This window comes from Nyctereutes procyonoides, unplaced genomic scaffold, assembly GCF_905146905.1.
Source record: "Nyctereutes procyonoides isolate TBG_1078 unplaced genomic scaffold, NYPRO_anot_genome, whole genome shotgun sequence".
Lineage (NCBI taxonomy): Eukaryota > Metazoa > Chordata > Mammalia > Carnivora > Canidae > Nyctereutes > Nyctereutes procyonoides.
In genome coordinates this window covers 1,592,106-1,619,937 of record NW_026575041.1, presented here as the reverse complement: position 1 = coordinate 1,619,937, position 27,832 = coordinate 1,592,106, and the positions used below count along the sequence as shown (strand labels likewise).

Sequence of the window (27,832 nt, the reverse complement as noted above, 5' to 3'; positions counted from 1 at the left end):
CATCATGGGCCTGGGGAGCGCTAGGTCAGGAGCTGAGGGCAGAGTGGACATCAGTGGGGGTTACTAGAAGGCAGCACTCCACCCCCCAGGCGAGGGCTTTTCCAACAGGCCAAGTGGTTCAGAGATAATGGCTTTTTGAGGTAGTAGCTGAGGCCAGTAAGGCACTCTCTTTTCCTAGAGGCCATGGGAAAAAATTGCTGTTTGGGGATGCCCGAGGTCCTGGTGCTGGGGATGCCAGGGGTCTTGAGGCCCCTCCTGGCACTTGGAGTTCTGGATTCCTAGATGCTGATCTCTCTCTAGCCCTTCCTCATGGGAGGGGGTGGTGCCTCTCCAACAACCCAGAGCCTTCCCACCTCTTGCTTTCCCATTTGGTCCCCCTATGGGATGGGTGGTAGGTGATACTGTCCCATTCAGCATCTCCTGATGACTCCTTCCCTCAAGGACTGTGTGAACCAAGCTAGCCATGCCACTCTCTGGCTTCTACTGCCCCATCTGTGAGATGGCAGGATAGGGCTGACAGGTCTTTGGAATCTTGAGGAAAAAGAATGCTATAATGCTATCATATCCACTTTTCTCCTCAGAGCCAGCACCCCTACTCCTAAGAACTTTGCTTCCTAGGAGCTTGCTCCATCCAGGAAGTTTCCTTCAAGTGGACTGGGGAGGCGTTCCTGGGAGAGGGATGCAGGGCCATAAGCTCAGAAGGCAGGAGGGGAGCACCCTGCAGGGTTTGCTCTGTTCCTTCTGAACCGGCAAATGCTCCCCTGAGGCTTTCTGCTGTGAGATGGGGTGGGCGGGGGGTGTCTGTGGTCCAGGCATCTTGGAGAGGTCTCAGATCTCCTGCACTCTCAGTATTCCCCAATGTCCCCTCCCCACTCCAGACCTAGTAAAGCTTTTGGAAAAGATACAGGGTTAAAAAAAGGGGGGGTGGGGGCAGCGCTGGTGGCTCAGTGGTTTAGCGCCACCTTCAGCCCAGGGCAGCATGATCCTGGAGACCTGGGATCGAGTCCCATGTCGGGCTCCCTGCATGGAACCTGTTTCTCCCTCTGCCTGTGTCTCTGCCTCTCTCTCTCTCTCTCTGTGTGTGTGTCTCTCATGAATAAATAAATAAAATTTATTTAAAAAAATAAAAATAAAATAAATTAAAAAAGGCAATTAAAAGTGAGTGTTCCAGTACAACTAGCCCAGAGTTCAGTGGAGATGAAGAGGTATGTGCTGGGAGACAGGGTTCAGAAACCCCAGGAGTCGTAGAAGAGCCTGACAAGGGGCAAAAGGGGATGCACGCACGTCCCAGGGGACACAGAGATCACAGTTTATTCAGCCAGCAAGGATTAAGGGTGAAGGTTTAGGCCAGTCCTCTCTTCTGAAATCTGTGCTCCATCACTGCCCCCTCTGCCCGTGTCTGGTGCTGAGTCTACCTCCAAGGCCAGGGCTAAGACCTAGCTAGGTATGTGGAAGAGGGAAGAGCACTGGAATGGGAGTCAGATAGGCCTGGAGTCTAGCCCATCCCTGCCTCCCTGTATCCGCTTCCAAATCTGTTTTCTTCTCTCTAGAACAGAGATAACAGTAGGCCCTGTCTTTTGATGTAATGAGATGACAGATGCCCAGGACCTGGCACAAGTCGGAGCTCAGTGGTTGCTGGTCACCCTCCACCCCCAGGTCCCAATGTCCTCATTGGGGTGACCTTGAGAAAACTCCTTCCCTTCTGACTCCCATCTTTTTCTATAAAGTGAGGGTGCTGGGTGCAGGGTCTTTCCAATGGTGACCCCTGTGATTTGGGACCCAGCAGGAGACTGGGCAGCTGCCTCAGGCTGAGGTGCAGCTCCAGCCTCTGGCTGTGCCCAGTGGAGGGGGCACTGCTCCAGGAAACCCTGGAGGGCCGTCAGGGCTGGGAAACAGCAGCAGGTGTGAATAGAGGTGGGTCATAAAGACAGATAAGGCCCAGGAAGAAGGGGCAGAGGATGTGCTCGGTGTGGTGTGACAGTGGCAGGGGAGATAGTCCAAGGGGGATGGGGAGGCCCCTCCTGCCACCACCCCGTCCCCTCTGTGGCTCACAGGGGCCCAGGTTCATTTCCACACTGTGTTTTGGGTTCCCTACCCCCTCATGCTGGTCACACCTCTTCTCTTGAGCAGAGTCCTCCCCTGTGTGGCTCCATCTCACTCATCCAGCCACATTTCCCTTATCTCACATGACCCAGGCCCAGCTGGAAGTGCTCTAGGAAGCCTGCCGTATCACTCCCCCAGCACTGAGAAGGATCCAGTTTCCAGAAAAGGTGTCTGGGCCGCAGTGGCCTCCCTCTGGGTTGGGTCTTTCCACAAGAAGAACAATGGGCTGGGAGTTGGGGGACCTGGGATCCAGGAAGGAGTGGCTGTGACCACCAGGCCAAGGGTCCACTCTGGGCCTCCATCTGTTCCTGAGAGTCAGTAAGATGGGACACTGCCCTGGGTGAGGGTTGGGCCAGCTCTGAATTCCAGGGCCCAGAGGGAAGAGCCTCCTGGAAGGTGGAAGGCTGTCTGTGGTAGGACCTTCCTGGAAGTCAGCTCCCTCATCTTGGTGCCTCCTCAATCCCCCAGCCTATTTCAGTCCCCAGCTTGCCCGCCTGCCTCCTCTTAGTGTGTCTCCTGCCATCTTGAAGCCTCTCACTATCTGCTGCTGGGTGTAGCGTGAAGTCTGGGGCCTTTCAGCTGCCAAAGGGACACCATCACCCACACCAGCCCAGCTGCTTGTCTCCCTCTGCTACCATTTGGGGGTCCTGGTGCCCCACCTTGAGACATGTCTTCCTCAGAGCTGACCGGGTCCTCTTTCACTGCAGAATCTGTGGGTCCCTCTGATTTGTCTCAGGGGACACAGGGAATAGTCTCTTCCCATCCCTGGAGTCTCACATTCTGGGAGAGGACAGGGGACAGGAGGGTCCAGGTCTTGGCCCAGATCATAATTTGTCTCCAAGAGAGATGAAAAGTCAGAGCCAGGTTGAGGCCCCTGGAGGTGGGGGGTGGGGTGCTCTGTAAGAGGGATGGGGCCTCACCAGAGAAGGGGCTCAGAGGATTGGAAGGGGGCCTGGGCACTCAGCTCTTTCCAGGCCATTGACCCTACCTACAGAAAGCCTTTTTCTCTACTCTTGCCACTAAACAAATAATTGTTAAAGGGACGGAACTGTCATAAAGTCCACGCCCGTTCCTCTCCCCACTCTGTGCCCATCTGTCTTTATCGTCACTGGGGCAGCCATGACCACCCAGGCACTGGGGCTGAGTCATTAGCTTTCAGCCTGGACAGCTGGCCCCTGGGCGTGGAGTCCCCTCACCCTCCACCATCGGCCTGGCAGCTGGGACAGGAGGATAGAGGAGTCAGGAGGGAAGATGTGGCAGGGCACAAGGTCCTAAGTTGAGTCAGAAACCATTGGAGTGGGAGTATAGACACAGCCCCCACCCCCATCTCAGTTGGGGAGATTCAGCCTGGGCACTTCCCTTCCCTTGCCCTTCCAGTCTGTGGCTGTCTTAAAAACCCCCAGAGGGGCTACAGTTCTGGAAAGGGTGCAGCCGAGGAAAGGGAGCATGGGCATGGGCTGGGATGAGCATGGCCCAGCATAGACCAGCCTGGGACTGCGGGATGTGGCCTGGCCAGGTAGGGCAGATTACAGAGCAAGGTGCCAAGGTGCAGGGACTCCAGAGGGTTTAGTCCAAGGGGCTCCATGAATGATCTGGGCAGTGTCAAGGCTGACCTGCCCCAGCCCAGCCTTTCGTCTGCTGCTGTCCTGGGACCCCTGAGACCACAGGCTCTCACTGCCAGGACGTTTCCAGTCTCTCAGATCCTCCCTGTCTAATGAGAGTTTTACCCAGCAGCTAAACAGATTAACCTGAGAGCAAACCTGCCCCTTACCTCCCCCTATGCAAGTCTGTTCTGGGGCTCCCAGTGCCCTCAGGATCACGCCCAGCTCCCCAGGCCCTCTGCAGCCTTGCTCCCTGCGATCCAGCCACACTAACCTCCTTGCAGTAGGGAAATCCAGCAGACACACGGTCTTTCTCTCCTCTGAGCCTCTACACATGTAGTCCCCCTGCTTGCACATCCCTTCTCCTCAGCCTCGATAACCTCTGCATGTTCTTTAGGACCCAACTCCAGCATCGCCTCCTCCAGGAAGCTTTCTCTGACACTAATTCCATGCAGGACAGTTATGAGAGATGCATGGGAGGTGTTTCACCCATTGAATGGGGGAGGTGAGGAAGAGGAGGTAGTTAAGGACAGTTTGTGGACAAGCTACAAGGGACCTGATGGGTGGTTGTGCCACTTTCTGTGGGGGAGAGAACAAGTTCAGATTGGGACTGGGTGCCTTTGACAACGTCACGGACATCTAGGGCAGGCTTCCAGGAGGCCTTGGGGTATCTGGGGTCCTATCTGGGGTCAGGAGTTCATGAGAGTGGGGGCTGGGGAGTCATGGGGCTGTGAGCCCAGAGGAAGAAGTTTTGTGCAGAAAAGAAAAAAGACTGAGGGCAGACTCCTTTATCGGGTTCCCCAGGAGAAAGGGGATGAGGCCAAGGCAGCTCTGGTCAGGGCAGGGGGTTGGGATGGTAGGAATGGGGGAGTCAGGGGTCAGTGGGTTGAAGCGGCAGGTTCACTGACCAGCAACATAGGAACCAGCGCCACCTTGTGGTCACCCAAAAACCAGACTGCAGGAAGCCAAGTGGCTGCATGGGTTCAGCAAGAGGGGGTTTGCCTGGGGGTCACCAAGGAAGGCACCTGCCCCCAGGAAGCCCCAGTCTTTAGCAGTTTAGTCATCAGGAAACATGGCTGCACTGCCCTCCTGCCACCCTAGATTCCTATTCCTTCCTGGGATGAGGAAGGAATTGGCATAGTTGGACAGCGCAGAACGGGAGCCTAGCACTCTAGGAGCCTAATGGTCCAGAGTGCGAGGGTTAGAGGGTAGGAGGCACCATTGGTTCTTGTAGATTCTAGACCAAGAGACCGGGAGGGAGTGGATCCAGTTCAGAATACTGCACAATCTCTACCAAGATGCTCAACCTCTTTGTCCTCAATTTCTCTAGAAGCTGTGACCTGATCAGGAGACTTGTAGGCCGCCCCCTCTCTTTTTCCTCAACTGGCTTTTGCTTGGCTCCCCTGAGTGACCCCATATGCTCCCCAGGCTTCTCTTCTTTTCAGGCCAGGCAGTTCCTATAAACACAATTAAGTGGAGGCAACATGAGGGATGAGGAACCCAGGACAATTAATCATCAGGGAGTGACAGTTGGTGAAAAATCAGGCACTTAATTAAGCAGGAAGAGCTAGAGGCCAGGGGAAGGGTGGTATGTGTGGTGAGGGCAGATAGAAAGTCGTTCTTCCTACACCATCTCTCCTCCCTGCCCCCTTCATCACACCTACCCCCATTCACACTAATCCTGTTGGAAGCTCACGCCCCCTCAGGTCTTTAGAAAGATTCTAGCACACTAGTTAAGAGTATGGACTCTGGGCAGCCCTGGTCAGCGGTTTAGCGCCACCTTCAGCCTGGGGTGTGATCCTGGACACCCGGGATCCAGTCCCACGTCAGGCTCCCTGCTTGGAGCCTGCTTGTCCCTCTGCTTCTCTCTCTCTCTCTCTCTCTCTCTCTCTCTCTCTCTCTCTCTCTCTCTCTCTCTCTCTCTCTGTCATAAAAAAAAAAAGAGTATGGACTCTGGTGCAGACTGCCTGGGTTCAAATCCTGACTCCACCACTTATTAGCCATGGGACCTTGGATAGGTTCTTAACCTCTCAGTGCCTTAGTTTCTCCACCTGCAAATGGAAAATGATGATAATATTGAATTCATAGGATTGTCAGGAATTCTGAGTTAATCTATAGGAGTTGCTTGGACTGTGCATGGCACATAGGGAGTGAAGGATAAACTCAAGTTAGGACAGCTATCTCTGGAGTCCTCCTGTGCTTAGCACTGCAGGTTGCTCTAGAATGTTTTCTTTTTCTCTTTTCTTTTAATTGAAGTATAGTTGATATGCAGCATTACACTAGTTTCAGGTGTATAGAATGGCCTTCTGAGGATGGAGATGGTTAGTATTCTACTCTCCTCCACACTCTGTCTTCCTGGGAGGCTTAGAGAGGTAGGTCACTTGCCCAAGGTCAAGTAGTAGCCACAGCAGGATTTAATGTAGGCAGCCTAGCTCTGAGTCCTTGCTTTATTTGCTCTGGGGGACCTGCACTAGGCCCACACCCACCAGCAAGAGGTACCAGGAGCCAGATGCTACGCGGTCAGGTCAGGGTTCCCATCTCTTTTATTTGTGTCTACCCTACAGCAGGTTAAATTGTCTAGATCCTTGCAGATGTGCAGGGTCCAGCCTGCTGTGTGTCCCCAGGCTGGGGTCTTCTCCTTTTTAATCCAGGGACTGAGAGATGGGATGGCATCCTCTTTTCAGAGAGGCTGTGGTCTCCCGGAAGCGGCTGGGCTGCAATGGATTGGGCCCCTCAAATCTGCCGGGGAAGCCCTTGGCCAGGCTGGTGGCTCCACTGGCTCCTGACAGCCAAGGTAAGGACTGGGAAGTGGGCAGGGGCAGGGAGGGACTGTGCTCCTGCTCCCGAGATCACGTCTGTCTTCTATCCCTGTCTTCATCTCTGTCTCCATCTTTCTCTTGCCTGTGTCTCCAGCAAATCCTCTAATTCTCTCCCTCTTGTGCTACTAACCTCTCTGAGCCTCCGTTTCCTGATCTGTAAAATGGGGATGAGAGAACCTACCTTGAGGGGGTGTTTTGAGGAGGAGCAAATGAGATAATGCATGTTAAGGGCCTGGCACATACGAGGGCTCAGTGGCCAGTGGCCACAGTGATCGTGTGCTTGTGTCTATTGCTAGATGGGCTGCGTTGTTGTCATGCTCTCTCTGTCACTGTCTCTGTTTTTCTTTCTCTTCCTCTCCACACCCCCTGTCCGCCATGTCTCTCTGCCTCGTGTCTCAGCCTCTCTAGGTCTCTGTCCTCTGTCTCGATGTGGAAAGTGCACAAGACTGGGAGTCAGGAGACCTGACTTGCTGTGTGATCTTGGGCAAGTCACTTCCCCTTTCTGGACCTCACTTTCCCAATCTGTAAAATAGGGGTGCTCAGCCTTACCTGCCTCCTGCCCTCTCAGGGTCGCTGGGGGTGGTGGTCACAGGAGAATTGTGAAGTGAGGGGGCTTCCTTCCATGCAGGGGACATTGCTGTGGTTGTTCTGTTGCTGCCTCAGGACCCCCTGTCTCTCTGGGTCTCTGGGTCTCTCTGTGTCTCTGTCCCAGCCTCTTTGTCTGTGTCTTTGTCTCCCTCCCTGGGGTTTGGCTCTGTATCTCTGAGCCTCACTGGCCCTGCAGGACCACCTCATTGCCCTCTCCCCCTCAGTGCTGGTCATGCCGCTGGTGGACAAGGAGGCTGGGGCTGTGGCGGCCGTCATCCTGGTAAGAACAGTGTGGGGTGGGCTGGGGGAGACAGAGCAAGTGCAGTGGATGGAGCCTGTCTGGTGTGTGTGTGTGTGTGTGTGTGTGTGTGTGTGTGTGTGTGTGTAGAGCAGCAAGCTGGGCCGGAGTCGGGGGAAATGGGGGCCTGGGAGGAGTTTGGGCTTCCCCTCACCCCAGCGCTCGGGCCTACCTTGAGTGGTCAGGACAAAGTCGTTGGCCAGGTTAGCCACATTCAGAGACATGCACAAGCCCCATTTGCACCTCTCAGCCCCCTGTGAGCTAGAAGTGCAACCCTTGCTCCCTCTTTGGCATCCTCCCCTCCGGGTTAGAGGCAGGGGGCTGTGTCCACAGAAGGCCCGAGAGACACAGACACCGAGGAAGGGTGGATTGCGGTGGGGGGGGGGTTGCTGACAGAGAGTGGGACGGCCAGTCAGATTCCGGAGGCAGGAGGGGGGCTCCGGGAGGGGCTCCCTGAGAGAGCTTGCAGCCCCACGCCAGAGGCGGGGCGGGGCGGAGAGAGCTTCCTGGAGGGGGTGATGGAGGGGAAGGGGAGATGCGCTGCCTGGGAGGGGCGCCGTCTGGCCGGAACCCAGGCCGGGGCTCCCCCGTGCCCTCTGCTGCCCCCTGGCGCAGCTCCCGGGCTTTCTGCTCCGGGGGCAGGGCTCGGCTGAGCCTGGCGGGGCTGGGGGGTGAGCGTTCACAATCACTGTCCTGTCCCCGGGACCGAGGGTTGGCGCCCCCAAATGGCCATTACTGGGAGTAGGCTTCACCGAGGCCGCCACCACCTGGGTGGGGAGCAGCCCGGGGGGCGCGGACAGATGAAGAGTGGGTCCTCGTGCGCCCGTGGGACTCCTCCCGAGCTCATTAAGCCAGAATGAAAGGTTTCCGAGGCGCCTGACCTTTCCGGAGCTGCTGGCGGGGGAGGGCAGTGGGAGTGGGGGGGCTGCGGGGAGGAGTGCTGGGCTGGGTCTCCGGCGCCCCATCTGCCCGCGGAGGGAGCCGCCCGCACCCTTGGTTTCTCCCGCAAGCTGCTCCCCACCCCCAGCTTCTGTTCCCGCAGGGGACGGATCTGCTGTTGGCACAGAGCTCTCAGCGAGGCTTCCCTCCCTCTTTTGGTCCCAATCTGGGCCAGAGCTGGTGGCTTGGAAGAGGACCAGGGCCGGGGCAGTGGGTGGAGGTGGGCGGTGGGCGGTGGTACCTCGGGCGCCCACCTCTGCTGAGGGAGCAGAGTCTGGGAGGGACAGTGAGGGCTGGGCCAGAAGGCAAGCAACTGCAGCAAAAGGGACATTTGGAGTTTGTTCATCTTGCGGCAGGAGGATGGCTGCCATGACTGCTGCTCACCTGGGCTCAGATTGGGCGGGGAGCCCAGGTTTCTGCCTTCTCCTGGGAGGGAGAAAGGCCTGGGTGTATAGGTTTTGTGTGCTGTTGGGGGGGAGGTGAGTCACATTACTTAAACTTAGTGCATCCTAGCAAAACCCTGCTCTGGGCATCCAGAGAAGTGAGACTCATTACTGCCTTCTAGAAGCTCCATCTGGGGGAAGGCAGGCACAGCCTCAGACTACCAGTGGCTAAATGAAATAAATGCTGCTAACAGGTGCTCTGGTGGCAGAGGCTGGAGCCATAAGGGGTGCCTCTAGTGGAGGTAGCACTTGATGGGGCTTTGGAGCATAGGTAGGAGGTCCACTGGCAGAGAAGAGGGGAAAGGATATTCTAGGTGGAGTAAACAGCATGAGCCAAGGCAGGGTGGGGAGAAGGGTGGTTGGAAGAAGAGTGATCCCGGTGAGTCTGAGGTATGGGATACATGCTGTTGAGCAAGATGCTATCTGGGGCTCTGGTTGCCAGGAGAGGTTCCTGACAACTATCTGCCCACCTCCTCAAAGACCCTGAGCAGTGAATAGCTCCTTTTTTAAAGAAAGAATTCTCGAAAGGTACTTAAATTATTCACAGTCTGCCTCTCCTCCAAGCCTGGTAGAAATGCACTTCCCCAGGACACCCTTTCCCGGATGCAGGCATATGCATCTGAGAGATCCTGTCCTGCGGGATCTCACATCCTTTCAGAGGCAGCACAGGTGGCCCCCTACCTCCTAGCTGCATCCAGATCCTGAGGCAGAGGGTACAAAGGGTAAAGGGGCTGCCACAGGGCAGATATTTTGGGAGGGCTGACTCACAGCTACATCCTCAACAACCCCATTCCCTTCTCTGAGTCTCTGCTCTTGGTATCCATTTATCCATCCTTCCATCTGTCCATCCATCCACCCACCCATCTATCAACTGAAGACATATTTCTTGAGCATCGCCAGGCATTGTATGCTAGGTGCTGCAAACAGCAGTGACTGAGCCCCGCTTTCACAGTCCATACAGTCTGGAGGGGTTGGGAGACAGGCATCAAGCAAGAGTGCAAAATAAGGCTAGGATTGCGAATGTTAGCAAATGCTGGCAAAGAAACGGGGAGCCTGAAAGGAATAGTGGGGCCTGATATAGATGCGGGCAGTGGCGGAATATGCCAGCCAGGTGCAGGGCTGCCTGGCGGAGTGCTGGGCCTCTGCGGCTTGCAGCTCCAGGTGCCTTGATTGCAGATTCTTTGTGTGGAAAGAGTCTTTAGCTCTGTTCTTCAGTTCTGGGATAATAAGTCCCAGGAGTGGGCGGCCCTTGGTCTCTGGCATTTGATGCATGATTTGTGCCCATTCTTCCCTCCGGCTGTGCCGCCTCACCAGCTCCTTACATGAGGATGAGGTGTTCTTGCAATTAGCCATGTTGGGCTTGGTGAGGGTGAGGGGTGTGGGGCTGTGCTGGACTTTCAACTCTCTCTATAGCCCCAGTGCCCACTACTGAGTGTTTCCACTGGGCCCCAGACACACTCCCTGATTAGCAAGAGTAGGTGGCAGTGGTGTTCCTGTTGGTGAGTATAAAGCCATGTGTGAGTGCTGGGGACTATATGTTTGCATATGGGGGGCGGGGCAGAAGTGTGTGCATGGCTCATGGGTATGTGAACTCAGGTATCCTGTGTACAGGTATGAATGTGCACCTAAGGATGGTGTATATGCTGTGTGGGTGTGTGGATATCTTTGAGTCTGGGACTATACTCTGTATGTGCGTGTGCACACACGCCTGAGCATCTCCATGGGAAAGTGAGTGTATGGGCGGGTGCTGAGGTTTTTCGGGAGAATGTGTACATGCTGGGTGGGAATGGGCTGAGGCAGCCCAGGAGCATGTGCTGGGGTGGGGTGGGTCCAGTGGGTGGAGAAGGATTTCTTTGTCTCCAACCTTCTGAAGCTCTCATTCAGTCTCCCAGCTCTGTATTGGCACCAAACTATATTGCCAACCCAGCAACTGATTGTCCCCACAGACCCAGAGGGGTCCGAATCTTCCCTTTTTCTGAGAGATGGGTTCAGGTGGAAGGAACAAGAAGGATAACCTCCTCCACCTACTAACAGTAAAATACCAACATGTTTATGAAAGCCATACACAAATGAACTATGCCCCCCGCCTTTCAACATCCTTTCCCGTGGGGGTCATCGGTGGTGGCACTTCTTCCAGAGCTTAACCTTCGACACCATCTTTGGTCTACAGATGCTAAAGTCTGTCATGGATCCCCAGTACAATTAAGCTAAAGTCCAGTTCCTTAGCCTTGCTCTCAAGGTTCTTCCCTCTGTGGCAGAATCCTGCCCCTGCCCTGGTTCTCATATCCCCATGCCACCTACTAGCCGCACTGCCAGGACAGTCTCCTGTCTGCCATACCCTCTCTTCAGGCTCCCTGTGTCGTCCCCATACTTCAGCACCAGTTCTTGAAGCCTCACAGATGCCTTCCCCCTCTGATCCCCCACAACCCTTAGGTTCCCACCCAGTCTGCCCTCTCCCACGTCCTCAGGTATGAGGTTCTGCACCCCACCAATTGCATCCCCCACTCCATTCCGCCCCAGCCAGACTGTGCGCTTTCTGAGAACCCGCTGGGCTCCTCCTCTCCATCTGCTCCAGGCAGGGGACCTAGAGCAGAGGCGGGCGGGGGCTGCTGAGTGGGGAGGGAGGATGAAGGAGGGACCCCAGTGCAGGCACTGTGGGGAGCCCTGCAGGTGGTGAGAAACCCTGAGTAGGCACAGGAAGCTGGTGACGCAGGTGGGGAGCCTGGCAGGGCTCTCTCTTCTTCCCTCCCTCCCTCATTTTTCTTACCAAGTGCCCAAGCAGTGTTGGGAGAAGAGCTTTTACAACATATATAAGATGCGCTAAGGGTGTTCCTCATGATTGCACAGGGAAATTGGAGTGGGATAGGGTGATGGAGGTTGGGGAGTGGGAGGGATGGGAGGGGATCTGGCTTGGGGAAGGTATGGGCAGAAAAGGGGAGGGGATGGTTGATCCTGTCCCAGACTCTGCCACTTTCTGATATGTGACCAGGGGCAAGGCAGTTCAACCTCTCTGGGCCTTGGTTCATGTGCAGAGTGGAAGCTTGCCTCCTGGGCTGGTGAGAATCACATACACGTAGGGCAAGCACTTTACCACTCCAGTTCATTGATTCGCTCATCCTTCCTCCCAAGTCCTTTAGGCACAGCAGATGCATTGTAAATGTTGAACCTCTTCTCTTACTGCAGACTCAGGGGCAGCTCAAACCCCAACTCCGAAAGGATGGAGCTGGAGGCTGAGGCTGATACCACCAATTCCATAATCAGGGCCTAAAAGGCTCCATGGGCTAGGAGAGGGAAAGGGGCCCAAGGTCACCACCCTACCCTCATTAGACACCTGGACTGTGCTATTGATGGGACAGTGTCTGAAAAGGCAGAGATCAGAAAACTTCTATTTCTTTGGATTAGCCCTAGAAGGCTTCCTGGACAAAGGGGTTTTCCTGGAGCCATCTGCTTGGTCAGAAGGATAGGCTTATCACTGAGGCCCGCAGACTGGAGTGTGTATGTGTTGGTGGGGACAGGTGTGTGCTGGGCGTGGGGAGGGCACTGTGGCAGGGACAGGAGGCTTGGGGAGGTCACAGCCAGTCCTCCTCTCATATTCCTTTAGGTGCACTGTGGCCAGCTGAATGACAGTGAAGAGTGGAGCCTGCAGGCAGTTGAGAAGCATGTGAGTGGGGGTAGGGCTGGGGTGCAACTGGGGCTGCTGAAGACCCTTGTCACAGCTGGTGGGAAGATGATCTGGCCAGGGAGCTGGACAGACCTGGGTTCCAGTGCACCATCTTTGGGCTATGTGACCTTGAGCAAGTCACTTAACCTCTCTGAGCCTTGGTTTCACGTCTGAAAATGGGGATAAGGATAGCACTGACCCATAGCTTATGGTCCGGTGAGATAAGGCAAGTCAAATATCCCGTCAGTACTCAGGAAGGACTAGGCACCTAATGACATGGAGGGTCTTTCCTGAGATTTTATGATTTTGTGACTTTAACAAGGACTTATAACTCCCGTGAGTGCTAGAGACGCGGAGAAATCTGGTCCTGCCCAGTTTTGTAAGAGCCTGGGGGTGGGGGTGAGAGTGTTCATGGGCCCAAGGACGCTGCTGGGGCAGTGGGAGCCCACAGGTGGGTGGAGCGCCGAGGGCTGAATCGTTCGGGACCGGGCGGGTGGGGGCGCGGGGCTCCGCAGGACCAGGGAAGGGTTTGCGTGGAGGCGAGGGGCCCCGAGGGCGGCGGGCGCGGTACCCGCGGGGCGCGGCGAGTGACTGGCTGCCTGCTCGGCTTGCCCCAGAGCCTGGTGGCCCTGCGAAGGGTGCAGGCCCTGCAGCAGCGCGGGCCCGGCGCTGCCCCGGGGGCGGTCCCGAACCCCCCGGCGGGCGGTGCGGCGTACACCGACCGGGACCGGAAGATCCTGCAGCTGTGCGGTGAGGACCCGTGCTGCGGGGGGGCGGGGATGAGGAGGGGGGACAGGGTCTAACCTGGAGGGGAGGGGCCTCTGCGGGGGCGTGTGCCCGGGGTTGGGGACGGGGGTCCCCCGGCTGGGCCGGCAGGTGGAGCGTCCTGGGGGGAGCCTAGGAGCTTCTCTCTGACCCGCGTCTCGCCACCCCAGGGGAACTCTACGACCTGGACGCCTCTTCCCTGCAGCTCAAAGTCCTCCAATACGTGAGTACCCGTGCTTCTCCCCGCCGTGTCCCTCCAGGGACCCAGGTCCCCGTGAACCCCCCTCTCGGTTCAGATTCCGGCGCCCCGCCCTCTCTTCTACCGTGGGGAGTGGGGGCGGCTCCAGGCCCCCGGTGAGCCCCCTCTCCGTCCCCGCCTCTCTCAGCTGCAGCAGGAGACCCAGGCATCTCGATGCTGCCTCCTGCTGGTGTCCGAGGACAATCTCCAGCTTTCCTGTAAGGTGAGGGCCCAGGTCCACTGTGGGGCAGAACAGGGAGCTGGGGAGACCCGGTTCTCCGAGGGGAACATTCTTGCCCGTCCTTTAACCATCCCTCCACTCTGTCCCTCAGGTCATCGGAGATAAAGTGCTGGAGGAAGAAACCAGCTTTCCGGTGAGTTCTGCCTCCATCCTCAGTGTTGGAGTCTGTGGGAGCAGTTAGGGACAGCTCCACACTCCAGGGATCTGCCCAGAGAGACTGAGATCTCTGCTAGAATCTCTTGGAATTTGATGGAATTATCTGGATCTTGGAATCTATTTAGAAATGTTATGAGAGATCACAGCCTCTCATAAATAGAATCCATTAGGAGAGATCTCTAAACAATATAGAAAGGCTTCTTTGCGACCACTTTACTTCTGTTGGAGTATTTCTGGATTTGACTCTCTTGGAATCTGTTGAAATCAATGAGAATCCTTGGAGTTTGCTTTTCTGTCTTCTAATTAGGGAAGAGCCTAATGTCATGGAAAGGGGATTCTGGTCAAGAATCCTTCCCTCCACCCCACCTTCCACCCCTGCCCCCGTCTGCTGACTCTATCCACCGTTTGGACTTACTGAAGAAGTTGTTGAAACTTCCAGACTTGGGAGGGGAGGGTTGAGTCCAAGGTCGCCTGACCTTGGAGGGAGCTAGGCCCTAACTCAACCTCTCCTCACTCCCCAGTTGACCACAGGACGCCTGGGCCATGTGGTGGAAGATAAGAAGTCTATCCAGCTGAAAGATCTCACCTCTGTAAGCCATGGCCTGGCTGGACTGGGGGAGGAGGCAAAGGGACAGGGTGTCTGGAAGACGGCAACCTGGAGATCGGAGAGACAAGACCCAGGGACTTTCTCCCAAGCCACCCCCATGTGTAGTACTTCACATCCCACAGGAGTCCCTTAGAACTGTCTGCTGCAGAATGTAGTTGAGTGCCGGGGGAAGGAAGGAAGCGTACTCCCTCCCTCCTTCAGTGCCCCGACACACCTCCCCTTTTGCAGGAGGATGTGCAACAGCTGCAGAACATGTTGGGCTGTGAGCTGCAGGCCATGCTCTGCGTCCCTGTCATCAGCCGGGCTACAGACCAGGTGGTGGCCTTAGCCTGCGCCTTCAACAAGCTTGGAGGAGACTTGTGAGTCTTGTTAGGGTGAAGTGGATCAGGAGATGGAGCTGAGTGGCTGGGCAGGGATTGACTAGGGTAACAGTGAGGGAAGGGCACCAGGCAGGGGATCCCATCCTGGCAGTGGTGGACCAAATGATTTGCTGGTGCAAGAGACTACGGGATTATGAAGGCGCTGGACCCTTGTAGCTACTGCTGGCTGAGGCACAGGTAATTGGTGACTCTCCATCACTGATTTTGGCTTATTTAAAAATCATGTTGAGGTCCAAATGAGTTCCCCTTCTCTTTGCTCACTTCCTCCAGTTTGGATTATCTACTCTTAGAATACTGGCCTTTCCCCCACTTGCCATCACACTGTTTGGCACTTCTGCTGGAAACTGCCTGATGGAGGGGTGGTGAGCTCTGGTATGGGGAACTCTCTGGGACCCACAGAGTATCATTGACACTGTGGAGAGGCTAAAGAGAAGAGGCTGGGGGGCGGGTGCTGGCTAAGCTGAAGGACTTTAGAGACACTGACAGGGCAGCTCTGAGAATCATCGGGCACAGAGGGGTGGGACTCGACAGAGTTGGGTAAAGAGGCTTAGGAAGCATTTCTCAAGAACCAAGGTCAGATCTGGGGTCTCAAAGTGGTATTATAAATAGATTTCATGTCCTACTCCAACTCATTACGTGGTAGTAGCTGCCTGAAACAGTGGGTTGAGAATGGAAATGAGTTTAGTGAGAAGCAGTGCTGTGACTGGTGAACTGTGTCTGTCGTGGGTGCAGCTCACCCCTGATGCCACACTTGGTCCAGCTGGCCTAGCCGTGTGTGCCTGAATTGTACAGGTAGGGAAGAGCAGGCAGGTGAGGGGGGAGTCCTGACTCTGGGATGCAGAGATATATTGACAAAATGCTTGACCCCTGGGGCTCAAGCAAGGGAACTGGGCTTCAGGCCCTGGAGGTCCTGCAGAAAGTGAAGACTGGGGATGTTGGGACTCCAGAGGTGTCAGAAGCCCAGGGACAGTATCACGAGGGTGGGGCAGAGATCTGGGAGTCATAGGCCTGAGTAGCAGGACTTGCCAGCACACAGAGCTCTGTAGGCAGGTGGATAGGCCTGGGGAAATGAAGACAAGGTGAAGCAGAACCCGCTGAGGCAGGTTGGATGTGGGATTAGTGTCATTTGTGCTTGGAATCCTAGTGGTGGGAGCATTTACACCATTCAGTAAGCACATGTTGGGCACCTACTGTGTTCAACCCTGCACTGGTCAGGTGGTCTTGGAGAGACCCTTGGGGAGGGGAGTGCAGGAGGCTCCTGGGGAGTAGTTTCACAGGGGCTGTGACTTTTGGCTGCTGGCTGGGGGACTGGGCTCTGAGATGGCCCCACACCCAGAGGAGAGGTGGCATCAGAAGGGAAATGAGACAGGGCTTGGTGGCAGCTTTGTAGCCATCTCTGGGTCCCACATATTTCAGGAGTGAGTGCAGAATGAGTACGTGAGCTAAGGTGGGGTTCAGCTCAGAGCAGTGAATGCAGACAAGCTGCCTGGAGCCCAGAGAACAGGGACTCCAGAGTCCCTTGAGCTGGGAGTGAGATGGGGCTGGTGGCCAGGGAAGAAGTAGAGTACAGTTAAAACATTTAGCAAACACCTCCCATATATCTCCCTGGCACCAGCTCTGCACTGGGTGATACAGTCATGGTCCCTGCCTGCAAGATACGAAGTTTATTTTCAGGGCCGAGAGGGAGGAGGGTGGGAAAGGTATTCTAGGCAGAGCGAACAGTGTGGGGGGAAATGTGAAAGTGTGAGAGAGCCTGAAGTTTTCTTAGAGTGATGAGGATCTCAGTATGGCCGAGTACGAGAGACACCCATAGATGAGGGGACAGAGGTGAGTGGGACCAGACTGAGGGGCCTCAAATGCTAGGGAAGGTGGGGGAGGTGGACACAGGGTGCTGGGTGTAGGGATCTAGGCCCAAAGCATCGGGCAGCAGTAGGAGTGGGGGATGTCCTAGCAGAAGAGCACTGAGACCAGCCAGAAAATGGGGAGAAGCCTGGGCAGGGAAATCTGGGGGCAGAGAGAAGGTCAAGATCTCTGAGGCAGGCTCCTCCCCCTCACTCCCAAGACCCCTGCTCGGAGAGGCTAACCCATGTCCCCAGTGCAGATCCTGCCGCAGCTTGGTCCATCCCGCCCCCACAAAACTCCCTGGTGACAAGTCATTTGGTGGCCAGATTGCATGACCTCAGCAGGATTGGGGGGGCTGTCTTCACAGATGAGAGCTAGCTCTGTGAGTAAGATGGGCTCCTCCTCACAACCACAGTAGGATTTATGGAGGCACCAAATCAGGGCCTGCAGAGTTGTGAAGATAGGACCGTGACAGGAGCTGGACAAGATGGGGTAGTGCCACTGCCGCTCCTTGAGGCTGGTGGCCCCTGGGGAAGAGCAGGAGACTACCCAGCTCCGGCCCGGGGAAGTCTCTAATCTGAGGGAGGAGACTTAGCCTCAGTTGGGATAAATCTGAAGTCAGTGGAAGGGGATGTAGCCCTGGCTTCAAGGAGCAATAGTTTGAGGAGGAAATTTTGGTCTGAGGAGGATTAGAACCTTCCCCTTAGGGAGCCCCCCTGTCTGAGGGGGGAGCTGGTTCACGCTGCCTGTGCAGCAAGCAGCCCCAGTAGAGGGGAGTGAGTGATGGTTAGCTGCTGCGTTTTCTGAGTGGGCTTCCTGGAGAAATGGAAGCAAAGAGAAACAGCAAGAGAAGTCTGCTGTCTGCTCCCTCTCCAGTGACCCCTGCCCTCTGCCCTAGGTTCACGGAACAGGATGAGCGAGTGATCCAGCACTGCTTCCACTACACGAGCACCGTGCTCACCAGCACCCTGGCCTTCCAGAAAGAGCAAAAGCTCAAGTGTGAGTGCCAGGTGAGTGACCTACTAGGAGCCTCTCTTGGAGGGGACAGAGTTGCCCGGTCTCAGCCCCAGAGCGTCATCCATAAGGGAAGAGCCCCTGTTTTTCTGGACTGATGGCACCAAGGTTACCTAGCCCTCCCTAGTGCCCTGGAGGCTTCTTAAAGAGGGAGGTGGGTGGTTCCTCAGGCCGGCGCCGCTGGCGGCAGGCACTGTGTGGGATCGCCCTCTAGTGTTCATCCTGGGAACTACAGCAACATCTGGGCAGTTAGAGCCGGGGGTGAAGGAGAGACTCCGATTACTGCCCAGCGGGGCTGCACTTCCCGCTCCTTCACTTGGTAGCCAAATGATATAATTAGACTCTGGCGGTCCCCAGCCTGACCAGAGAGCCCTAGAGGAGAGATGAGAAGCCCCCCAGAGCCATTGGAGGCAGGGGACTGGAGAGGGTGACACCTCTGCAATGCGAATCCCTGTGATCTTCATTTTCTCCATTCCAGGCTCTTCTCCAAGTGGCAAAGAACCTCTTCACTCACCTGGGTGAGTGAACTGCCCTCCTCCAGGCCTGGCTGCCCGGCTGCGCGGTGGGCACGGGACCAGCGTTCTGGGGAGGAGAGGTCAGAGGGCTTGGCTGGGCACTCTAGTCGGGTCTCACCACAGCCCTCCACGCTTCTCCCCCCCACAGACGATGTCTCTGTCCTGCTCCAGGAGATCATTACAGAGGCCAGAAACCTCAGCAACGCTGAGATGTAAGCGAATCTACCTCAGGGTGGGGCGAGACAGGCCCCAGCCCTCCTCCCCGCCCCCTTGTTCCTTTTTCTCTCTTTTCCCCTCTCCACTGCCTTCCTGTGGGGCCCTGTCTTATTATGTGTGATCCTTTATTTCATGCCTGTGTCCCTCCCTGGTAACGTCCAATGGCAGCAGAGACGGGGCTGGCTTTCCTGGCCATAGGTCCCCAGCTCCTAAGACGGTGCCTGGCACACAGTAGGCACTACAAGGGAAAACAAATCGTTGGGATGAATTAATGCCTGGAGCCAGCCAGCTCTCAGGAGGGTCGTATAACGGAGCACTCCTTCCAGGCTTCAGAGATCTGGGGTCGTGAGAAGTGGGGGTGGTCGGAGAGGGGTGTCAGGGCCCTGTGGACCAAGGCCGTCTCCCCACAGCTGCTCCGTGTTCCTGCTGGATCAGAACGAGCTGGTGGCCAAGGTGTTCGACGGGGGTGTGGTGGATGACGAGGTGAGCACGGGCGCGCGCAGGGAGTGCGGGGCCGGGCCCAGTGCTGGGCGCCCCGGAGCGGGAGCGGGCGGGACAGTCGCTGGTCGGCTCCGTGGCCGGTCGCCGACTCCTCCACCGCATCACCTCCCTGCAGAGCTACGAGATCCGCATCCCCGCTGACCAGGGCATTGCGGGCCACGTGGCAACTACCGGCCAGATCCTGAACATCCCGGACGCGTACGCGCACCCGCTTTTCTACCGCGGCGTGGACGACAGCACCGGCTTCCGCACGCGCAACATCCTCTGCTTCCCCATCAAGAACGAGAACCAGGGTGCGAGCTCGGGCGGCTCCGGGAAGTGGGGCGAACGCGGCGGGGGCGGGGCGGGGCGGGGCGGGGCCTGAGCAGGATCCGCGACCCTTCCCCACCTGGGAAGGCCTGGCTCACCCTGGCCCGGAGGGCAGACGCCGCCGGACACACCCCCGGCCGGTTCTAGCCCCTCTCCGGTCCCCAGAGGTCATTGGTGTGGCCGAGCTGGTGAACAAGATTAACGGACCATGGTTCAGCAAGTTCGACGAGGACCTGGCGACCGCCTTCTCTATCTACTGTGGCATCAGCATAGCCCATGTGAGTGGGGACAGGGGCCGGGCGGCACAGGACCCTTTGTTCTCCTCTCCACGTTGACTGTTCGGTCGGGTCCATGACTCGGAGCTCGGTTCCTGGGTCGCTGTACAGGCTACAGTACCTGCTGGTCATCTCTGGCCTGTCTCCCATCCAAAAATTGGGGATACCATTTACTATCCTCTCCGGTTAGCCTCCTAGGATCATGGAAAACACCATTATTGCCCACCCCGTTCCCAAAGCAACCTCAACCGCAACCTCAAGCCAAGCCCCTAGTCAGCTTCTTTTTGAAAAATGTTGGGTCTCATTGTCCAGAGTTGGCAGCTCTGACTCGGGAATGCAATCACTAGGTTCCTGAGGCTCTCCCACCTCCTTGCTTCTCCTTCCCTGCCATGACTGAAGACTGGGGCAGGCTCAGGAGGGGATACAAAGTGCCATGTCAAATGCCAACAGAACCTGGGGAGGCAGAGCAAGGGGAGGGAGGTCTGGGTGAAAGTGGGAGGGAGCTTGCTACTCTGGGCTGGAGCTTGAAGGCAAAGACTAGGGCTAGCATGGGATGGGAAGGAGGGTTTCTATCTGACCCCTTGTCCCAGTCTTGGCCATTCTGAGATTTCATAACCATCTCACTTGAGCCCTATCATTCCCTTTCTCCTCTAGTCCCTCCTCTACAAGAAAGTGAATGAGGCCCAGTATCGCAGCCACCTGGCCAACGAGATGATGATGTACCACATGAAGGTGAGGCCTGCACGGAGCCCTCCTCAGGATCCCAGGGTCCCCTGCAGCCCACCTGTTTCTTCCCTGCCTTCCCATTCCTCAGGGGTCCGGGACCAGCCTGGGTTTTCTGATTGCCCTCTCTTGAAGATAAGAAGATAGACCCAGAGCAATGCCTGGCCTCCTGTTCTCCTGCTCTCCTTTAGGGCAGCCTCTTCCAAGCAGTTTCTGGTTCAGCCCCAAGGCTGGCAGTAGGACCCACCTCAAGGAAGTACCTGGTGCAGCCAGGTGATCCCCATGTCCAGGGATAACTCCCATCTTGAGAATTACTGAAGGCTAGGAAGCTCACTCAGTGACTTCCCACAGCTTCCCTAGGTACAGTGCTCCTGCAGTCCTTGGTGACCTGCTGCTATTCCATCTCAATCCCAGACTCTGTTTCAGAAGAACTGCCTCGGGCTTTAGTTCAGAGTGTGTGGTGGTCATTTCCTTCTCACCTGTGTCCAAATCAAAGGGTCCCAGACTTTGCGGATAGCTATGATCAAAGCTGTAGTCGGAAGGATTAAGGTTAGATTCTGGGACGTTCTACCTGAAAGAAGGAAACCTCCAGTTAGTGTCTGTGAAAGGCTGGCATTGTTCAGGGGGTATCATGAAGGGGTGTTCTCTGTCTTTGCTAAGGATAGGCTGTTACAGATGAGAGTTCTTACAGGCAAGAGGGCACAGTAGGTGGGCTATACAACAGTGACCTCCTGCCCAGTGATTCTCCATGGAGTGGATGTCCTGAGGGGGATGCATGCCGGCGTGAAACGCCCCTCCTGCTGTGGGACTTTGAGGGTGAGGATGCTGGGTGGGGGGTGGAGGCCATCTTTTAACACAGTGGTTGGTCCCCTCTAGGTCTCTGATGATGAATATACCAAACTCCTCCATGATGGAATCCAGCCTGTGGCTGCCATTGACTCCAACTTTGCCAGTTTCACCTATACCCCTCGCTCTCTGCCCGAGGATGACACTTCCATGGTGAGCTGGCCCTCCCCGACTTGACTGCAGAGGCAGAGGGTGTGCAGCCAGGCTTAAGTTAGATGTGGCTAGGAACTTCCTGGTGAGATAGTCATCACCAAAGGCTAGAGAGCCTCCCCAGAAATGGAGTTGGCATGTGGTCTGCCAGCATGGGCCCCAGGGCCTGTCCAGGACTCAGGGCTGGACTGGGTGATTGACAAGGGCTGCTCCAGAACCAATAATGCCCAGGGCGTGTGGCCTCAGGCTTGGCACCTCCCCCTCTGGTTTTCAAAGATTATGTGAGCTTCGTTCCAAGAGTTCTTAGATCCCATTTCTGAAAGTTTATGGCTCTGAGAATGCTTGGCCTTACCATATAAAATTATCACACTTAATCTTAAATAAAAAATTAAAACTAAAAACTCAACTAAACCTCACCCCCAAAAAATATCAACATAAATTCCTAAAATTTCCCAAATCACAATTCATAACACATCCCAACAAAATAAACCTTCCCAAAACATATCATCATCCTTCCATTTCCAAACACCAAAACCCCTCTCAATCCCTTCACATTCTTATATATCCTAAAACCCATCTTTTAACTTTCAAATCACAAATACCACATAACACAATCCTTACATTTCCTTTTAAAATATTCATCACTTCTATTCCCTAATATTTCTTTTCCTCACATTTTCTCTTCCTACTCCTCCCATCTACTTTCCCTTCCCCCCCCCCCCAAAAAAAAAACACAAAAAAAAAAAAAAACAACACCCCAAAAAAAAACCAAAAAAAAAAAAAAACAAAAAAAAAAAAAAAAAAAAAAAAAAAAAAAAAAAACCAAAAAAAAAAAAACCCCAAACCCCCCCCCCCCCCCCAAATATAACCCCCCCCCCCTATATATTATATATTCCTTTATTTATATTTTCACATTTTTCCCAATTTTTTAAATGTGTATATAACCCCCCCCCCCCCCCCCCCCCCCCCCCCCCCCCCCCCCCCCCCCCCCCCCCCCCCCCCCCCCTTTCCCCCTGGCAGAGCCTGAAGTGATTCCTGGAAGAAGAGAGCCTGAGGCCCCTCTGCTGCCCTCTCTCCTCCCCCCAGGTTCTGTTTGATGGTGAAGAAGGGCTACCGGGATCCCCCCTACCACAACTGGATGCACGCCTTTTCCGTCTCCCACTTCTGCTACCTGCTCTATAAGAATCTGGAGCTCACCAACTACCTCGAGTGAGTGGGGGGACCGACCACCCTCCCCCCAGGCTGGCAGCTGCTAGAGTCTGCTTCCTTGGGATAGGGAGGCACCCCTGGTGTGCTAGGCACTTGACATCACCACCTCCTGGGATCCTCTTAATAGTCTCGCAAGGAAGGTTGCATAGCCCCGCTTTCCAGGTGGGACCTCCTCACAGTCACATACCACTGGAACAGTGAACCTGTCAAACTCCAAACCAGGGCTGCTTTCTGGGAAGGGGACCCGGTGTCCCGAGCTCGCTCCGGGTGGCTCCTGGACTTCTCAGGCAGCCATTCTTCCTCTGGACATGCAGGAAGGGGCTGATCTCCTTCTCCCCCCTGCCTCCCAACCAGGGACATCGAGATCTTTGCCTTGTTTATTTCCTGCATGTGTCATGACCTGGACCACAGAGGCACAAACAACTCCTTCCAGGTGGCCTCGGTGAGACTCTGCCCCCCTCACAGTGGGCACCCTCCTCAGGGCATCTGGGGGTCTCACCCCTCCAGCCTGAGGAGAGGTGGGAGCTAGTGAGACCAGGAGCTGGTTTAGAGGTGGGAGGAGGCTCTCCAAGGCTTTGCACGGGCTCTGAGATGAGAGGGTGGTGAGGGGCAGGGAGGACAGGGCAACGCCTGGCCTAATATAGCAGGCACTTACATGTGGATGTGAGGAGTGATGGAGATTTCCCGGGCTTTTCCAGAAATCTGTGCTGGCTGCACTCTACAGCTCCGAGGGCTCTGTCATGGAGGTACCACCATTCTACCCAATATCCCTGTACCCCTCATCCTCTTAAGGCTGATGATTTATGTAGTTAGACTGTGATCCAGCTCCTCCTGTTCCCAAGCCCTACTCTCCAGACAGGCCCTGAAGGCTGTAGCCACCCACCCCACAGGGCATGTCTGGCTCTTTTTGCTGGCTGGGCTTGGAGGGGTTCAGGTGTGGATGGGGGCATGAGTCAGCCCGCAGGTTTGGCCTGAGCCCAGGTTTTCACAAAGAGGACTTATATTTAGCAGGTCTCCCTTTGCATATCTGGGAAGGCCCTGAGCAACCCTCACCCCACCAGGTCTCGGATGGCTCCACCATCACACCCAATTTTACCTTAGGTTTTTTAACTGGGAGCTTCTTGGGACAGGGGCAGAATCTGAGATATCTCTCGATTCCCTGTACTGGGCACAGAGTTTGGCACAGTGTAGAAGCCAAACTTGCAAGGTCACCTTGCCTCACGCTGCCTCCCCCCATAACACCCCTCTGGGGTCTGCCCCCGCTTGCATGCCCCCAGTAGACAAGGGGCTCACTCTCTCCCAGGAGGCCGCATGGCAGCCCTGCCTCCGCCCTCTGTGCCCTGGGCTAAGCCTGCTCCTCCTCTGAATGACAGCCCGTCAGCATCTGGAGACAGGGGCCTTGCCCTTACCTCATCACTGCCTTTCTTTGTCAGCAAACAAATGTTTCCTGCATGAATTAGTGTCTAGGACTCCAAGGGATCATTTCAGAATCATTCTAGTTTGAGAGGCTCTCAGAGCTTGCATCGTTGTATCCCTCCATGTGACAGCCGAGGGATCTGAGGCTCAGGGCCTGCAGGGGCTTGCCCAGGGTCACACAGAGGGCCAAAACAGAGCCCAGAAAGGAAACTAGGTCCCCTGACTCCCTGTTTCTTCCTGTTCTGCTCACCTTGGGGGCTGGGGCTGTAGCAGGCTGGCTCCCTCTTTTGGGGTCAGCAGTGAACAGAGCCCCCCCACCCCAGCTGGGCCCCCATCATTCCTCTCCCCCTGCAGAGGCACCACTTCGCTCAGGCCATCGCCATCCTCAACACCCACGGTTGCAACATCTTTGACCACTTCTCCCGGAAGGTGATGGGGTCACGGGTGGGGGTGAGGGAGTGGGAGTCCAGAGCTGGCCTGAGGCAGGAGAAGGAGCTGAGGGAGCCGGTGGGGGTGTCTGGCAGGAGGCCTTGACACCTCCCCCAACCCTGGCCCAGGACTATCAGCGTATGCTGGACCTGATGCGGGACATCATTTTGGCCACCGACCTGGCCCATCACCTCCGCATCTTCAAAGACCTCCAGAAGATGGCTGAAGGTACCTACTTTTAACCTCAGGCCTCATGGTTGGGGAAGGATCAGCAAGAGGGTGATGTGCTTGGAGAGCATCTCCAGGGGTTTAGGCCCACTCCCTCTAGCATTGAGCTACCAGACTCAGGCAGATTCAGCACCAGCCTCTGGCTCCCATCCAGGGTGCTGGATTTCCTGGACCATGTGGGGTCGCCCTGGGGGCCTTGCCTTCAGAGAGAGGGGACTGGGTCCTTGACCCCTCCCTCTCCCCAACAGTGGGTTATGACCGAACCAACAAGCAGCACCATAGCCTCCTCCTCTGCCTCCTTATGACCTCCTGTGACCTCTCTGACCAGACCAAGGGCTGGAAGACAACGAGGAAGATTGCAGTAAGTGCTGCTCCTCCCTGAGAAAGGAGGCTGCACACCAAGCCCAGTTCTCTATGGCTCCTGCAGCCTAAACACCCTCTCTGTGCTGAGTTCAGCCTCACTAAATTTTGGGGAGACAGAAACCTAGACCACCTCAGGGCAACAGATGGGGAGATTCAGAGAAGGACATGGACTCACTGGGTGTCACACAGCAAGTCACTGGCTGGCGGAAGGTGGGCCAGAACCCAACCACTCCTCCCCATCTGGGGCCATCCCCCTGCCAGACTGTGCCTGAGCCAGAGCTGAGGATGCCTCAGTTTGCCATCTTGGGAATGAGCCGTAGAGGAGCTCAGGGGGACAGATCCCACGCACAGAGTGTGATAAGAGTGTTGGTCTTTCAGGAGCTGATCTACAAAGAGTTCTTCTCCCAGGGAGACTTGGTATGTGGGAATGATCTTGAGTGTCCAGGTTGCAGGGAGGGTTCCTGGTCTGGGGCTTGGAAGGGCTGGGTTAGTTTCATCCTTGTGCCTGATGGAGGGAGAAGGGGTCCAGGCCTGACAACCTGCTGCCTGCAGGAGAAGGCCATGGGCAACAGGCCGATGGAGATGATGGACCGGGAGAAGGCCTACATCCCCGAGTTGCAGATCAGCTTTATGGAGCACATCGCAATGCCCATCTACAAGTAAGAGAGCTCCAGGGACCTGCTGTGGGGCTGCTGGCCTGCCTGGCTCCAGCTGACCCACCCCGCTGCCTCTGGGCCCAGCTGTCTCCCACTGGCCCCTAAGTGGGGCCTTCATTTCATGCTCTCCTTGAGCATCCAGTCCTATGCCTCACACTCTTGTCTACCTATAGTATAGCCCTAATCTTCCTTGCTACTCACAGCCCGACTTCTGACCCTGTCCCTGTGCCCTTGCACCCCCAGGCTGCTCCAGGACCTGTTCCCCAAGGCGGCAGAGCTGTATGAACGTGTGGCCTCTAACCGTGAGCACTGGACCAAGGTGTCTCACAAGTTCACCATCCGCGGCCTCCCGAGCAACAACTCGCTGGACTTCCTGGATGAGGAGTACGAGGTGCCTGAGCTAGATGGCACCAGAGCCCCCGTTAATGGCTGTTGCAGCCTTGACGCTGAATGAGCCCTGCCCGGGACCCTTCCCTGCCCAGGCCTTCTCTTACAGCCCTCCACTGGCCTGGCCCAGTGCCCTGGGCCCAGAGCCACAGGTCCTAGGTTCTAATCCAGGACTTACCGTGCAACCCTGGGCAAGTACCGACCTTCCCGGGCCTCAGCTTTTCTGTCTGTATAATGGAAGCAAGACTTCCAGCCTCGCCAAGACTTTGTCATTTGTCCGCTGAGAGCACAGGGGTGACTGATGAGCAGTGGGCCCTGATCTGTGCCTCTGACCTTGTCTTGGCAAGTCCTCCCCAGCCACTCCTCCTCTGAGGCAGCCTGGGTGGTTTCTCCTGGTCCCCATTCCTGTCCCTACCAGATCTGGCCCTCTCCCTCTTCCAGGGTCCTCCTGTAAGGAGAATGTGGGACACCTGAGTGAGCAGAGAGTGGATCTAGAAACAGTCATTATCCACAAGGCTGAAGGCACGCCCTTAGGATTGCCACTATATGTATGGGGGCATTGGAACCTGAAGAGCTGTGGGGGCCCCACATGGAAGCTGCCAGAGGCCCTCCTCAGTGCTCTGGGCAGAGGACGCTCAGGAAGAAAGCAAGATGGGAATGGTGGGCAGGAAGGATACCGAGGCTAAAGACAGGCTCCAGTTGAGTCAATAATCCTTTCTCCTGGCTGTGTGACCCTGGGCAAATGACTTTCCTATTTGGGTGAGACAGGAGAGTAAGACAATCCATTTTCTAAGACCCCTTTTAGATCAAAGTCCCCATGGCTCTGTGGAGTCCCAGGAGAAGCCGTGGAATGTCCCTGCCACCCTCGGGCAAAGAGCCAACCCTAAGTCCTACAGTGGCCCCCTGAGTGTCCCCCCTCTCAGCCCAAGCCCTTCCCCATTTCTGCAGCCAGAGAGGGCTGCCTCAGCCCTAGCAGCAGGGCTCCTATCTTCTTCAAGGCCATATCTACCCGTGCCCTGGGGCTTGGGAGACCCCCATAGGGCCGGGCCTCTTGGGTCAGCCCGGCCGCTGGCTTCTCCCTTCTCTGTGTTGTTCTGTGTTGTGGGGTGGGGGGAGGGGGGCCACCTGCCTTACCTATTCTGAGTTGCCTTTAGAGAGATGCGTTTTTCTAGGATTCTGTGCAACTGTTGTATATGGTCCTGTGGGCTGACCGCTTTGTACATGAGAATAAATCTATTTCTTTCTACCAATCCTCTCCCGTGGGGCTATTTACAGATACTGTGCATGGAGATGGGGAAACAGAATTGGCATCAGCAAATGCTGTTTAGAACTCTTGGCTACCAGAGCCCCCACCCCTTGTGCCTAGCTCCTCTCCTAGGGTGGTCATAGACCTGTTAGGGTACTCCTGGATCAGTCCTCTGCCAGACTATAGGGGCTTAGAGGTGGATGGCAGATGAGGAGGCCTGGGCATAAAGCAGTGAGAAGACATGTTGGCTGGCAGAGATTGTGGACTGGAAAGAATTGAGGGGCTGAAGCAATCAAGGAGGCTGCCTGGAGGAGGCAGCCTAGAGCTCCTCCTCAATCCTCTGCTGGCCTATGGGTTATGAGGGCCTGTACAGCCAGGGCCTAGGCCTCTGAACCTCCTCCTGGCCTCCCCCATCCATGTGCTCATAAGTCCTGCCAAAGGAGTAGCCCTGAGTCTGTACACCAGATGCACCCTGAGTTGTGTCTGTGGACCTAGATCCCTGCCTGTCTGGTTGTGAGAATGTTTGCCCCTGCACAGAGACGCAGATCCCAGCCTCTCTGTCCATAAGGAGGACCATAAGGAGGCCCTGACAGGTGAAATCTCTAGACTGTGCCCACTCTCTTGCTTTTACCCCTCGCCCCACGTCCTCTCCCTGTTCATCACTTCCA

The 27,832-nt window shown here is 56.0% G+C and overlaps 1 protein-coding gene across 1 annotated transcript in view; it reads left to right on the top strand.

Moving 5' to 3' along the window:
* PDE2A (phosphodiesterase 2A) overlaps positions 1-27,155 on the top strand; it is a 93,177-nt gene extending 66,022 nt beyond the window's left edge. Inside the window, 26 exon segments of the mRNA XM_055320572.1 lie at positions 6,389-6,498; positions 7,336-7,391; positions 12,393-12,452; positions 13,070-13,202; positions 13,388-13,440; positions 13,604-13,678; positions 13,788-13,829; positions 14,374-14,442; positions 14,688-14,818; positions 17,580-17,691; positions 18,174-18,213; positions 18,359-18,422; positions 18,837-18,909; positions 19,043-19,220; positions 19,402-19,514; positions 20,166-20,243; positions 21,111-21,297; positions 22,286-22,439; positions 22,794-22,881; positions 23,138-23,185; positions 24,210-24,284; positions 24,413-24,512; positions 24,761-24,873; positions 25,254-25,292; positions 25,428-25,534; positions 25,775-27,155. Coding sequence (XP_055176547.1) covers positions 6,389-6,498; positions 7,336-7,391; positions 12,393-12,452; positions 13,070-13,202; positions 13,388-13,440; positions 13,604-13,678; positions 13,788-13,829; positions 14,374-14,442; positions 14,688-14,818; positions 17,580-17,691; positions 18,174-18,213; positions 18,359-18,422; positions 18,837-18,909; positions 19,043-19,220; positions 19,402-19,514; positions 20,166-20,243; positions 21,111-21,297; positions 22,286-22,439; positions 22,794-22,881; positions 23,138-23,185; positions 24,210-24,284; positions 24,413-24,512; positions 24,761-24,873; positions 25,254-25,292; positions 25,428-25,534; positions 25,775-25,985 — 2,509 coding nt within the window. The 3' untranslated portion in view covers positions 25,986-27,155.
* Positions 27,156-27,832: the final 677 nt, after the last annotated feature.